At 45.2% G+C, this 15,379-nt stretch overlaps 1 protein-coding gene across 3 annotated transcripts in view; it reads left to right on the top strand.

Moving 5' to 3' along the window:
• Positions 1–15,379, top strand: part of Insr (insulin receptor) — a 141,804-nt gene that overhangs the window by 13,120 nt on the left and 113,305 nt on the right. For all 3 annotated transcript variants that reach the window (XM_057763844.1, XM_057763845.1, XM_057763846.1), the window contains exon 2: positions 9,937–10,488. In XM_057763844.1, coding sequence (XP_057619827.1) covers positions 9,937–10,488 — 552 coding nt within the window. The remainder of the gene's footprint in view (positions 1–9,936; positions 10,489–15,379) is intronic.

The following is a 15,379-nucleotide window of genomic DNA, read 5'->3' on the forward strand; positions in this document are numbered from 1 at the left end:
CCTCAGTCCATTATGGCAGCCCCTATCCACAGTCTTGGGTACTTGAAACTGGCCAGATTATATTTTGCCATTTTCTTTTTTAAAATTTTGTTTTATTTACTTCTGTATGTGTATGTGTTCATGTGGAAGTCAGAGGACATTGGAGGCATTGCTTCTCCCTTCACCATGTGGTTCCTGGGAATGGGGCTCTGCTCATCAGGCTTGGCAGCTCACCTTTACCCACTGAGCCATGGTTTTAGCTCTTAAATAAAAAAAGTTTAACTAAGAAAAATTAAATTATATGTGTCAGGCCCAGAGAAACTGTTTCTCCAAATTCTGGTGGCTAGACAAAAGCCAGCGGTCCTCAGGAACTTGTGAAGCTGCCTACCTGTATCAAAAGGAGCCATTACCCTTAATAACTGGCAGAGAGGCAAATGGCTGTGGTGCCTACCAGCAAACCAAAATGCATGCTGGCCTCCAGGCTCCTTCAGTATTACAGGTACCCAGCTCTCTCACCTTCTCCAGCTCCTGAGTTTTCCTCCCCGCAGCGGTGCGTTCTCCTTATAACCCTGCTATTTCCCTATGCTCTCTCTTGCTCTTCTCTTTTGCCCTCTCCTGGTCTCTGTTTGGATTTCTCCTTTGCCTACACTGTCATCCTCTTACACTGTCCTCTCTATGTCGTGTGTGTGTGTGTGTGTGTGTGTGTGTGTGTGTCCGCTACTTTCTCTCTTCCAGACACTTCTGGCTGCTTGCTCTCCCTCTCTTACCTACAGTAAAAACCTTGCCCTCAGCTGTGCTATGTGCAGTCATGTTGTTAGTTTATACAGTGTGCTTCCTTTAGGGCATGTGGCCGTGTGTGCAGCTGCCCTGGGAGGTTGGAGGTGTTGGGCTCTCCCTTGGAGCTAGAGTTGTAGCTGGCTGTGAGCCACCTAACAAGGGTGCTGGGAATCAAACTTAGATCCTCTGCAGGACCAAGACATCTCTTCAGCTTTTCTTTTTTTCTTCAATGTGCTGTGTGTAGTCTTTGTATGTGTGAGCACATGCGTGTGTGTGGAGGCCAAAGGCTGACATCAGGATATGTTCTCTAGAATCACTTTCCACTTTATTTTTTGACATGAGGTTAGAACTAACTGTTTCAGTTAGGTTTGACTGCCCAGTGACCCTCTGTGACATGCCTCTCTGCTTTCCCAGGGCTGGGACCACAGGCATGTGCTGCCATGCCTGACTTTTATGTGCGTATGGGCTAATCATGCCCGTGCTGTATGCACTTTACCCACTGAGCTCTTTCCCTAGTTGTAGGTGTGTTTATTTGCTCTTTTATTTTTGACACTGGGTCTCATGTAGCTCAGGCTTGTCTGGATTTCACTGTGTAGCAGGAAGCCCTGAGTGCTTGAATCCGTGCCCCTCCTGTCCCCCCTCCTGAGTGCTGGGATAACTTTCATGTACCACTGTGCCCAGTTGATGTGGTGCTTGGGGTGGCATCCAAGACATCACTGTATTCTAGGATCAGGAGTGGAAGGCCATCTTTGGCTTTGTAGAAAGTTTGAGGCCAGCCTGACAGCTTTATGAAACTCTTAGTTTCATCATTATCAACAGCAGAAACAATAATTTTAAGGAAAAAAAAAAAAAGAAAACTGGGTGGGTATGACACCATAACTGTCACCCTACCTCTGAGGAGACTGAGCTAGGAGGATTTTGAATTCAAGGCTAGCCTGGGCTACATAACAAGACCTAGTCTCAAAGACTGATTGCAAAAGAAAACAACATCATCAAACAATCAGGGAGTAGAGGGGTAAGCATGAGCAAGTGATGGTCAAAGGCTGGGAGAACTGTAGCTGCCAATAGGACCTTCCTATTGCCTGCCTTCTGTACCTCCTTGTGAATCACTTACAGCTTTGTAGGTTTGATTTATGTTCGTGAGTGGTTTGCCTGCATGTTTATCTGTACACCCTGTGTGTGCCTAGTGTCTGTGGAGGTCAGAAGAGGGCGTTGGATCCTCTGGGACTGGGGTTACAGAGCTGCCACGTGGGTGCTGGGAATCACACCAAGTCCTCCCTCTGCAGGAGCAGCTAGTGCTCTTCACTGCTGAGCCTTCTCCAGGCCCTTATTAAACCGTGAAGTATCATTCCCACCCACAGGGGCAGAGTTGGGGCTGAAGCTGCTGGGATTCCTACAAGAATTTCTGATGTTGGTTCAGACATCTTCTGGATATTTTTTCTGTTTCAACAATAAATTGCTCTATTGTTTTCACCTCCCAGGGACACATCAGGCTTTAATGAGTTAAGAGTTAGATTTACAGAGAGATTAAAACAGCAAAGTGCTTCTTTATTGCCCCTGCAATTAGATCCTTTTAATGTTTATTTATAGTAAGGTAAGTTTGTGTGCTATATAGTTCTTCCAGCTCAAGCGCGGGCTCTGGTGGTTTTGAGTGTAGTCACAGGATTGTGCAACAGTCCCTGTGTTACAACGGTTTCCTGTCCTTCAAAGAATTGCTGGTCCCTTAGCTCCCTCCCTGGCTCCTGCAGCCACTTGTCCACGTCCTGATTCTCTGGGATTGGCTTCTTCTGGACACTTTATATAAATAGGTCCACGGTCTTTAGGACCCAGTTCTTCCATCAAGTGTATGATGTTTTTAAAGATTCATTCACAGGGTAGTGCCCTTCGGAACTTTAGTTCTCTTTATTGCTGATTAATATTTCTTTTGTATCGACATGCCACATACATGAGTCCCTTAGTGGCATTTAGGTGCTATCCAGTCTTTGGCTAGTATGAAAAGTTCTGCTGTGCACATTTGTATGCAAGTTCTTTGTGTGAACATGCATTTTCTTTTCTCTTGGGTGCACAGGAGTGGGATTGTGTGATCTTTATATATGCATGTGTGTGTGTGTTCATGTGCACACATGTGTATGTGGAACCCAGAGGGTGCTTTTTTTCTAAGCAAAAAAAGTTTTTTATATTGATTTTTATTGAGCTCTACATTTTTCTCTGCTCCCCTCCCTACCACCCCCCTTCCCCCTTTAACCCTCCCCCAAGGTCCCCATGCTCCCAATTTGATCAGGAGACCTTGTCTTTTTCTACTTTCTACTTCCCATGTAGATTAGATCTATGTAAGTCTCTCTCAGGGTCCTCATTGTTGTCTAAGTTCCCTGGGATTGTGGTTTGTAGGCTGGTTTTCTTTGCTTTATGTTTAAAAACCACCTATGAGTGAATACATGCGATAATTGTCTTTCTGTGTCTGGGTTACCTCCCTCAAAATAATGTTTTCTAGCTCCATCCATTTTCCTGCAAAATTCAAGATGTCATTACTTTTTTCTGCTGTGGAGTGCTCCATTGTGTAAATATACCACATTTTTCTTATCCATTCTTCAGTCGAGGGGCATTTAGGTTGTTTCCAGGTTCTGGCTATGACAAACAATGCTGCTATGAACACAGTTGAGCACATGTCCTTGTGGCATGATTGAGCATCATTTGGATAGATACCCAGAAGTGGTATTGCTGGGTCTTGAGGAAGGTTGTTTCCTAATTTTCTGAGAAATCGCCACACTGACATCCAAAGGGGCTGTACCAGCTTGCGTTCCCACCAGCAATGCAGAAGTGTTCCCTTTCCCCACAACCTCTCCAGCATAAGTTGTCGTCAGTGTTTTTGATCTTGGCCATTCTTACAGGTGTAAGATGGAATCTCAGAGTTGTTTTGATTTGCATTTCTCTGATGACTAAGGATGACATTTCCTTAAGTGTCTTTCAGCCATTTTAGAGTGCTCTGTTGAGAGTTCTGTTTAGGTCTGTGCTCCATTTTTTTAGAAATATGGAGCGCTTCATGAATTGCGTGGCACCCTTGCGCAGGGGCCGATTTTAGTGTATGTGCTTCCGAGGCGAGCACAACGAAAAAGATTTTAATTCAATATATTTTGATCATGATTTTTCCCTTCAGTTTCTACCAGATCCTGCCCTCCTCTGACCCCCACTCAACTTCATGTTGACCAAAACCAAACAAAAAATAACTTCTCCAACAAACCCCACAAAAACAGAAAAATGAAAGTCAAAATAAACAAACTAAAGACCAATAAGAGAAAATGCCCAAACAAAGCAAAGAGACAAAAAAAAAAAGTTTATAAAAATACCTTTGAGTTTGTTTTGTGTTGGCCAACTACTTCTGGGCATGAGGCGTGCCCTGACGTGTGGTTGATATACTCAGTGATAATCCATCAGGGATAACTCATTTTTCCTTTGTCAGTGGGTGCATCAATTGCTGATGACTTTTTTCCTGGTTAGAAGTGGGAGCCTGTTTCCAGTTCCCCCTCTCAGTGCTGGGACTCAGTCTGGATGCATAGGCCCTGTGCATACTGCTATGGTCTCTGAGGGTTTATGTGTTCTCCTGTCCTATTGTGTTTGGAAGACACTGTTTTTTTGGAGTTGTCCATCACCTCTTGACTCCTACAGTCTTTTTGTGCTCTCTTCCGCTTAGCTTCCTGATTCCTGTGGGGAGGGGTGTGACATCCCATTTAGGACTGAGTGTTCCAAGATCTCTCAGTCTCTACACATTGTCTAGTTGCCGGTCTCCCATCTACTGCAAGAGGAAATTTCTCTGATGATGGCTGAGTAAGGCACTGAGTGTGTTATTAGGAGTGATTTTATTGCTATATTCCTTTAGCAGAATTATTTATTAGGTTTTCCCTGGGACCATGATCTATCTAGTCTCAGGTTCTTGGCCACTTTAGCATTTTCAGGTATGGATTCCATCTTATGGAGTGGGCCTTAAATCCATTCAGATAGTGGTTGGTTACTCCTAAAGCTCCTGTGCTGCTATTACAGCAACATACCAGAGACCATCCTGTGTTATTCCTCAGGTGCTGTCCACCTTGTTATTTTGAGGCAGGGGCTCACTGCTTAAGGTAGGCTGGCGTGCCTGTGGGCCTCCAGGATCTTCCTGTCTGTCTCCCCAGCACTAGAACTCTTATGTGTATGCATCTGTGCTTGCTTTTTATATGCGGGGTTTGAGGATGGAACACAACTGTTCATGTTTGTTCAGCAAGGACTTTACTAAGCCTTTTTCTCTTTTGCATCTGTGCAAAAGATATGTACATGCATGTTAGCATGTGTGAGTGCATGTATCTGTGCAAATGTGTGGAGAGCAGAGGCTAATATTGCATGTCTAGTTTATCAAGCCAGCTTGTTCTGGGCCTCCTCCTCTTCATCTCCCAAGTGCTGGGATTATAGGCAGGCTGTCATACCTGCCTATCATTTTTGTGAGTGCTGGGATCAGAACTCTGCTCCTCACATTTGCAGGATGAGTATGTTACCCCTGAGCTGTTTCTCTAGCCCTTGACTAAGTTTTTGTAACATTGCTTGCTCTCTATTTAGTCCAGGAGCCCAGCCCGTGGAATGGCACTGCCCACTTTCAGGGTAGGTCTTCCTATTTCAGTTAACCCAGTGTAGAGACTTCCTCACAACACAGGCTTGTCCCCTGTGTGCTTCTAGATCCTGTCCACTTGTCAATCAAGAGTAACATTGACACAGTATGTCTATGGGTCTCTGCCTGTCAATATGTCCATGCTTGAAAACCATTGAGGTGTCAGGAACCTCAGATCTGCTTGGTACGACTGTGTGGAATTTGAGCTGGTGTACTGGTCTCTTCAAAGCTGTCTCCCAGCTCAGGCTTCACCACTGCAGGGGGCCTTCTGCTCTGCTCCGAGCCTGGCTGGCAAGTGTGTTGGGCAGGGTGGCAGTTTTACTCTTGCCAGGGCTGGGGCTTCTAACTTCCTCATGAATAAGTGTGTGGCTTTTCTTTTAATAGAGTTTAATGTGCTCTGTGAGGGTTATGAAGCAAGAACACCAAATCCAAGAGCTTTAGGATGTACTTCCCCATTCACTTTTGCGTCTTTTGTGAGTCATTCTCAGATTAGATTCCCTATCCCTTTGTGTGTGTGTGTTCATGTATATTTGCATGTGTGCATGTGTGTGTATGTGTGCATGCCTGTGTGTAGTGTGTATATACTTACACATATGTGCACATCTATGTGGAGGTCAAATGGAAAATTTAGGTGTCCCTCAGACACCCTATTTTCTTTTTAGACAGGGTCTGGGTCTGTCACTGTCCTGGACCTTGGTAGCCTGGCTAGCCAGTGGTCTCCAGGGAGCCCCTATCTCCACCTTCCCAGTGCAGAAATCCTAAGTGCTCACTACCAAGGGATGCAATCAGGCTTACAAGGCAGCATTTCATCCACTGAGCCATCTCTCCAGCTTGGAGTCTTTCATTTTGAGACAGGGATTCATTATTTTGCCAGGCTCAAGCTATCTGTTCCTTTTATCTTAGCTGGTATGTGTATGTGTGCATGCACGTTCATGCATACATGCATGTGTGTGCACATGTATGTATGTATATCCCACGGTATACATATGGAGGTTAGAGGATGTTTCTTTCTTTCTGCTATGTGAGGTCCAGGGATCGAACTCCAGTTGTCAGGTTTGGTTCCAGGGTAAGAGTCTCTTTGCCTCAAAGATATTGGATGTTTTGGGATAAACAGGGGTTGTATGGGTGCAGAGGGCTCTGGTTGGTAGGGAAATGCTATCTAAGGAGTTTGATTCTGACAAATGCTAACTTGTATAGAAGGAACACAAAGAAGGGGAGACTCATAGAGGTCTTCATGGGAAGGGCAGTCAGGGAGGGCTGCTGGAGTGGGTGGCTTCTGAATGGCTGTAAGGGATCATGGCCTGGAGCTAAGCAGAGTGTGGTGGGGCCCCTGTGATTTGAGGGCTTGGGAGGATGAGGCTGGGAGTAGCCAGCAGGAGCTGGGGAGGTAGCTTAGCTGGTAAGCTGTTTGCCTTTTCCTCGGGAGCATGGGGACAGAGGAGGAAGACAAGGAAGATGAGGAAGATTAAAATAGAAGCGGGGAGACAGCTCAGTCAATAAAGAACTTGCCTTGCAAGTACGAGGAACTGAATTAGTTCCCCAGAAGCCAAGAATCCAGGAGTGGCGGCTTATACTTATAATCATAGCTGGGGTGGAAGAGACAGATGGAGTCCTGGGGCTCACTGACTCGCTAGCTTAGCCCACTCAGCAAGCTCCAGGTCAGAGAGAAACTGTCTCAAAAAGATAGTGGAAGGCATGTGAGGAAGAATGACACCTTTGTCCTTTGCTGGGGGTGAAGGTGGGGGTTGTGAGTGCATACAACAGACTCACGCAGAGATGTATGTTACATATTTGAGGGAAAATACACATCAACACAGGTGACGTGAGCTGAGCACCTATTGCATACCATTCAGTGCCTGAGCCCTTCTCTTGAATTGAGCATTTCCTTTATTGCTCCCAACAGGGCATCTGACATTGGGGACAGGGAGTTTTGTAGCTATTGAGAGAGTAGCTGCTCTCATTTGTTTGCTGTTGCTTTGATAAACACGCCATGACCAACAGCTACCTTCACAACCTAGTCTGTCATGAAGGGAAGTCAAGGCAGGAACTCAAGGCAGGAACCCAGAGGCAGGAACTGAAGTGGAGACCTTGGAGGAGCAGGGCTGACTGGCTTATTCTTCCTGGCTTTCTTCGACAATCCAGGACCACCAGTCTTGGGGAGGCCCATAGTGGTCTGACTCCTCCCATATCAATCCATAGGCTTGCCTCTAGGGCAGTCTGATGAAGACAGTTTCTAAACTGAGGTTCTCTCTTCCCAGATGACTCAAGCTTGTGTCAAGTTGACAAAAACTAGCCAGCGCACATAGCTTAAGGGGTGGGAGGGTTTTTAGGAATATCGAGGACTGTGATTGCCAGGCGTGCAGGGCCATGGGAAGGCGTGGAGGGGGTAGGAACTTGGCAGGCCCCCCACCCTTAGGAGAATCAGCACTCCCTTTGTGTTTGAGCAAAGAGATGGAGGTTGGGTTTCCTGGGAAGCTCTTGCCACACCCAGGTAAAAGGTAATTAGACCTTGATTGGCAGCCAGGAGGGCAGGCCAAGGAAGCGAGCCAGCCAGGGAGGTGGGTGAACACAAAACAAAGACATTCAGTTTTTCCTTGCCCTGTTCTGATATGAGTACATTTTTCTGTCAGTCACTTCCTGAAGAGCTTCCATGCTGAGTCTCAGGGGCCCTGGGCTGGGGTCGGCTGCCCTTTCCTCTGCACTTGATGTCTTACTCAACTCTCCTGTCAGCCGATTGCCTCATAGATAGGGTTATGATTATGTTAAGGCTTCTAACTGGGCAGCCAAAGGAATTATGTTTTTTGCCTTTTGAAAGGAATTATTTAGGCATGGTTGCTTTACAGGGAAAGCCATTCATTGGGGCTGTCTTAGGAATTTGAAATGCAGAGCCCACAGTGGGTGACCACAAAGCTGGCACTGGCCCTAATTGTAGCTTTCCCATCTTCTCTGATGGGGATTGGACAGAAGGCCTTGTGCGCAGTAGGCAGGGGCTTCTACCTCTGAACCACTGTCCCATCTCCTCACTGGGAAACTCTAGGCAGGGACTCTACCCCTGAACCAGACCTCCAGCCCCTCACTGGGAGATTTTAGGCAGGGGTTCTTCCCCTAAGCCACATCCCAGCCCTCATTGGGAGAGTCTAGGCAGGGGCTCTACATCTGAACCATGTCCTTCAGCCTAGTCCATGTATCCCAGATTATCTTCATACTCATAATCTTCCTGCCTCAGCCTCTTGATCACTGCGGTTACAAGTGGCCACCACCCCTAGCACACCATATATCCTTATCCATTCATTTATTGATGGACATGTATGGTGATGGCTATTCATCAGAATGATGCAAATATTAAGGAAGGGGAGCTCTTACATACTGTTGGTGGGAATGTCTGCTGGTATAGTCAGTGGGGAACCAATATAGAGGCTTCTCAAAGCCTGGAAACAGATCATCCTTTCCTGGGCAACTCTACACAGTTCACGAAGTCTGGATGTGGAAGAGACATACCTGATCACATTGACCGTGGCACTGTCTCTGTTAATAGCCAGGAAGATTGGAAAGGAGTCCTGGTTTTTTCCTTCATTAAGCTTTTTGGTTGTCACACTGAAGAATGGGTTTCAAGCTATGTCATTTTGTGTGTCTATATGATTGTACCTTGCTCATCACCCCTGCCTGCCCCATTATTCTTACTTGGCTCTCTGCCCACATGCATGTTTCTTTACCTCAACTGCTCTCCTTTCTGCTTCTGTCATGCATGTATATAATAAATGTAACTATTTCATTCTGTATGACTGACTAGTACTCCATTGTGTCTACATGCCATATTTTCTTTGTTACCTTTTATTATCATTATTTTTTAAGACAGGGTCTCAAATAGCCCAGGTTGGCCTCTTGACTTGCTTTGTAGCCGAAGATGACTTTCAACTCCTGAACCTCCTGTCTCCTGCCTCCTAAATGCTGGGATTATAGGTGTGCACCACCATATCCAGTATGTGCTGGGCATGGAACTAAGGGGCTTTATGCATGCTGGGAAAGTGGTCTATCAATTGCTTGTTTCATAACTTGGCTATTGAGAAGATGTCTATATTATGTGCCACATTTTCTTTATTATTTATCCATTTAAACTGCTTTCACATATAGCTATTGTGAACAGAGCAGCAGTGAGCATAGATTTGCAGGAGTCTCTGTGATATGCTGACCTAGAGTGCTCTGGGATATATAGCCCCTGTGTGTGTGTGTGTTAGAGACCAGAAGTCTACTTCAAGTGACAACCGTTCCTTAGAAGCCCTCCACTTTATTTCTTAAGACAGGGTATCCTACTGACCTGGAGTTCATTGATACAAATAGCCCAATAAGCTGTGGGAATCAGTCTATCTCTGCATGCCCCCAGCCCTCATAGACACATGCTGCTGTACCAGCTTACTACATGGGTCCTGGGCATGGGTATCAGGTCTTCATGCCTGTACAGCAAACACTGCTGTCTTCCTGACTCTGGCCTCATTAGCTGTTTTAGAGTCCTTGGCTCATCTACTTTACTTCTGTTGTCTGCCCTTTAGTGTGCCCTGGCATGGACATCAGGAACAACCTGACCAGGCTGCATGAGCTGGAGAACTGCTCAGTCATCGAGGGCCATCTGCAGATCCTCTTGATGTTCAAAACCAGACCAGAAGATTTCCGAGACCTCAGTTTCCCCAAACTCATCATGATCACAGACTACCTGCTTCTTTTCCGTGTCTATGGCCTGGAGAGTTTGAAAGACCTCTTCCCCAACCTTACAGTCATCCGAGGCTCCCGCCTCTTCTTCAACTATGCCCTGGTCATCTTTGAGATGGTCCACTTGAAGGAGCTGGGACTCTACAACCTCATGAACATCACCCGGGGCTCTGTTCGCATTGAGAAGAATAATGAGCTCTGTTACCTGGCCACCATTGACTGGTCTCGGATCTTGGATTCTGTGGAGGACAACTACATCGTGCTGAACAAAGATGACAATGAGGAGTGTGGGGATGTCTGTCCAGGTACTGCCAAGGGCAAGACCAACTGCCCTGCCACCGTCATCAATGGGCAGTTTGTGGAACGGTGCTGGACACACAGTCATTGTCAGAAAGGTATGCTGGAGGCAGCTCCGTTCTAAGCCATTCCTTCCTGGTCACTGGAAAGGTTTAGGTGATGAAGGCTGCAGAGTACAAACCCTACAATTTCCATCAAAACAATACACTCACCCCTCGCCTCCTTATCTTTGAGAGATACACTTCCAACTGTGGTGCATGTACATTTTTGTGTGTGTGTGTATTTATATATGTCTATACTTTTCTATTGCTATGATAGAATACTATAACAAAAATAAACAGAGGCAGTTGGGGTATGGCTCAACATTTGAGAGCATTTCCTGCTCTTTTAGAAGACTCATGTTCAGTTTCCAGCACTATATTACTCACAAAATCCAGCACCCCGGGCCTCTGAGGGTTGTGCATGTTGTGTATGCAGACACACGCACACACACACACTGTTACTTGGTAAGAGATTAACAACCATAACCAATACCAAAATAGAATAATTATAATGATATTCTCTAATAAAATAACAAACATCACTTTTGCACTTGGGGGAACACCGTTAAGTAAAATAAAGGTAATTTGAACATAATCATCATTGTTTTAACAACTAGTTTTATACTTGAAGTAGATTCATATATCAGGTGTGGCAGAACAGGACATCTTGAGATTTTATTGTGCCACTCTGAAAAGTACATGATTGAAAACACGAATTGATTATTTCTGGAATCTTCCATTTGGTAGTTTACAGTTGACTATGGGTTATTGAGACTGTGTGAAGTGAAGTCTCTGATAGGTGAATGAGTGTACTGAACCCCGCCATTGTAGTAGGCAAGCAATCACAGTTAGGTGTTAAGACATGGGTGTGTCTTGTATGTCAAAAACATTTTATTTACAAAATAAGTAGGGGGGCAGATTTTTTGGGAGGGCTGTTTGCCACACCCCTGCTGGATAGTGAATGTTCCTGTGGGCCTCTGCTTGGTTGAGTAGTAGACTATGCAAGGGTGTGTATTTGACGTAGCATATTTTTCTTATCTGCTTATAGAAGTCAGTTTGCAAGAGATAGTCAGAAAAAGAAATGTGTAAAAATTCAACTTTGAAAGTAGTATTTTTTACATCTATTTATTTTTATTTGTGTGTGTGTGTGTATGTGTATGCGTGCATACGCATGCGTGTCTGTATATGAGTGTGCACTTGTATTCCATGGCCCACATGGAAGTTGGAGGACAACTTTTAGAAGTTGGTCTTCTCCGTCCACATACTTAGGTAGTCAGGCTACGGGAGCAAATGCCTTTATCTTTGAGCTGTGTCTCCGCTCCCTTCAGGATCTGTTGCCTCCATATCTTTAGCCTTCTGAGTTATAAGGCACTTAGATTATTTCATTTTTTAAAAAAAGAATTTGGCTGTTTTATTTTTTAAAATAATTTTTATTATATATACATGGGTGTTCTGCCTTCAAGATTGTCTGTGTATCACATGTGCGCCCTTAGAAGGACGCCAGGAGAAGGTGTTGGGTCCCTTGGAATTGTAGTTCTAATGGTTGTGAGCTGCCTTGTGGGTTTGGGACCTGAACCCAGATCCTTGGCAAGAGCAGCAAGTGCCCTGAACTGCTGAGCCATTTCTCTAGTTCCATGTTTGTTTCTTTTAGCCTTGTTTTCCAGAAAGGAAATTTCTGGGTCAGAGGCTCCTGATTTGGATTGCCAATGGCTTTCCAGAAATGTTGGACCTGTGGACTGGACTCCCAGCCTTGAATGGAGAGAACTGGCCTTTGAGAGTTGTTTAAAAACGTCTTTCAGAAAGTCCTCGGGTGGGTGCTAAGCCTATACTGTGACTGTTTATCTCTGCTTGTGTTTGATTTCAGGGCAGAGCCTCTGAAAACATGTTTATCATTCAGGATTTCTCTGCTCCCCTCTTTCCTTGTCTGAGAACCTGTGTGGGTTTGGCAGAATCTAATCTGTAATTTTCTTCTTTGAAGCTTGTTAATCCTTTTGTCAATTTCATCTGTGACTCTTCTTGTTCAGTGGAGAAAATATCTGAATGTTCAGAGCTACTGGAGAGTGATGGTGTTGTTGTTGAAGACAGACTCCCAAGCCTGTGTATGGGAGGACTAAGCCGTACCACCGGGCAATGCTACCAGCCTCTCAAGGGGGGCTTCTAATCAGGGGCTCTGAATTGATTTTTACATGCCTTTTTCATGTCTTATACTTAAAATCGTCTCTACACATAAGATGTTCTCCGTTAAACATTTCTGTTTAACTATCACCATCTATAAAATCTTCCACTCTTGACTCTGGGGAACTCTGCATGGATGTGAGTCATTGTGGGGTACTTTGTGCCCCCTAGAGACTCATGTGGGGGGTCTTGATGCTGTTTGTGGCATAAATCAAGATAGATGTGGTAGCAATCATCTGTAATCCTAGTTCTGGGAAGATTGAGGCAGGAGGGTGGCAAATGTGAGGCCACCCCTCGTTACAAAGTGAAACCTTGAACCCCAGAAAAAGGAAAGAAGGAAGCAAAGAGACAAGAGTACATTCTATTCTAAAGAAGGAAAAAATGGAAGGAAAAGAGAGAAAGGAGGAAGAGAAAGAAGGAAAGAAAAAGTCTCCCCTTTCTGTGACTGTTATTGTTTCTGCCTCCCTCTCCTGTACCTGGGGCATTTCTGTTCTGAGTGCTAGCTTTTATTGTGTTTTGATATCCAAGAGAGCAGTTCATTAGCTGTTTATGGCTTCAGTGACCTCATTCGCTTGTTGTAAAATTCCCTGGGAAGGACTGGTGAATGGGAGAAAAGGGGTGGGTGGCTTATGGGTTAGCACACAAAGGGTAGGAGGAGGGAGGGGAGGAAGTCTTATTTATTTTTACCCCTATCTGAGCTCAAAGGAGCAATGGGACTTGTGGGTGAGGTTTTTAAGGAACTTCTGAGGAGTACTCTTGGGTAGTAGGAGTTGGGGGATGTCTTAGATAGCTTTCAATTGTTGTGATAAACTCCTTGACCAAAAGCATCTTGGGGAGGAAAGGGTTTATTTCATTTTATAGTTTGTAGTCTGTTATCTAGGGAGGTCAGGCCAGGAACACAGGGCAGAAACCTGGAGGCAGGAGATGATGCAGAAAGTATGGAAGAACACAGCTTACTGGCTGCTTTCTTATAGAACCCAGGACCACAAGCCTAGGGTTTGGCACCACCTACAGTGAGCTGGGCCCTCCCACATCAATCATTTCCCACGCAGGCATTTTCTTAACTAAGAGTTTGCCTTCCCAGTTATATCTAAGTTTGTGTCAAACTGACAAAACCTGGAAGTCATGGGGAGGAGACAGTGGAGAAGATAGATGACTGAGGGGACAAAAACATTACCTTTGGGAATATTTTGAGAATACTGGCAACTCAGGGACAAAGAGTTGCAGAGCAGTGATCTAGAGGAAGGTGCGTGATAGGAATAGACTTGGTAGAATGCAAGACCACCTTTGGACTTGGATTTTCTAGGGCCTTTTGAGTTTTGGGCTGGAGCTGGGTTGTGGTCTAGATGCAGTGGGGATGGGAGGTAGTTTAGATTGGGATGGGAGGTAGGTTTATACTCACTTGTGGCCTGCATGGTTTCACAGAGCAGATCAGAGTCCCTTTGTATCTGCTGAAGTAGCCAGGTTCTTGTTTGTGTTTTGAGGGCAATGAATAGATCAATGACGTAGTTAGGAGAAGAAACAAACGTTCTGAACAATGAGAGTGGTAGAATAGTGAGTAAAGAGACTACCTAAAAGGTGTTGGACCATGAGTCACATGACTCTCTTAAGGACATTTACACAGCACCCATCTCGCCCAAGATTATATATTATAGACTCTTCCTCTCTCATGCAAGGACACACGAATATGCTCACCTGGACACATGTACACCATCACACACATGAATATGCATGGGTGCACACATGCACGCGTGCACGTATATGTGCCCCCCCCACATATCAGAAAATCCCCAAGCTCCTAGAATTCACATTTTAAAGTGCAGCATTTTAAGTAGATTGACAAAACTTTGCACCATCCCTTCTGTGGTATGATTGTGACTTTGCCCAGCGTTCTCATAGGGTTACGCTATATTCCCGTTAGTCAGTTGATAGCCATCTTTGTTACATGGGCTGTCGCTGTGCTCATTTTCAAATAACACCCATTTTACTGAGTTTCAGTTCTAAGGCTTAAATAGGCATACTAATTTTTAAAATGCTGCAAGATCCCCGGTGGTCCGCAGAGCAGCTAGTCCCAGGCAGAGACGGCTGCTGGACCCCAGAGCGGTTGCAAGATCCCTGGTGGGCTGGTCCCAGCGAGGCGGGTGGGTGTGAGCAGGCGGCCGGTAGAAGGTACATGGGTAGACACATTGTACAGAATAGAATTGGATATTTATTACTTAGAGGGGGAAGGGGGGGAGAGAGAGAGAGAGAGAGAGAGAGAGAGAGAGAGAGTGTGTTTGGGGGAAGAAGGAGAAGAGAAAGGAGACAGAGAAGGGCCTGAGAGAGAAGCAACGTGTGCGCACCAAGAGGGGACAGACAGAATCTAAGATGGTGGGAGGAGGGCAGGGGTCACCAGGAGTGGGCGTGGCTTGTCTCTTAAAGAGATGAAAACCATAACACTAATAATTTTCATATGCCAAAGAGAAGCTGCAGAGGATTTAAGTTGGTGGTTCTCAGCCTTCCTAATGCTGCAACCTTTTAGTATAGTTCCTCATGTTGTGGTGACCCACAACCATAAATTATTTTGTTGCTCCTTCATAACTATAATTTTGCTACTGTTATGAATCATAATGTAAATGTCTGATGTGTGACCCCCCCCCCCCCGCAAAGGGTCATAACCCATTGGTTGATTGGTTGAGAGCCACTGGTTTAAGTAAGAGCTGAAAGCTTAGAAAGTATTTCGTGAGAGATGAGGTAAGAAGGAAGGAAGGGAGAGACAGAATACAGTTACACA

Source organism: Chionomys nivalis, chromosome 3 (genome assembly GCF_950005125.1).
Source record: "Chionomys nivalis chromosome 3, mChiNiv1.1, whole genome shotgun sequence".
NCBI classification, from domain to species: domain Eukaryota; kingdom Metazoa; phylum Chordata; class Mammalia; order Rodentia; family Cricetidae; genus Chionomys; species Chionomys nivalis.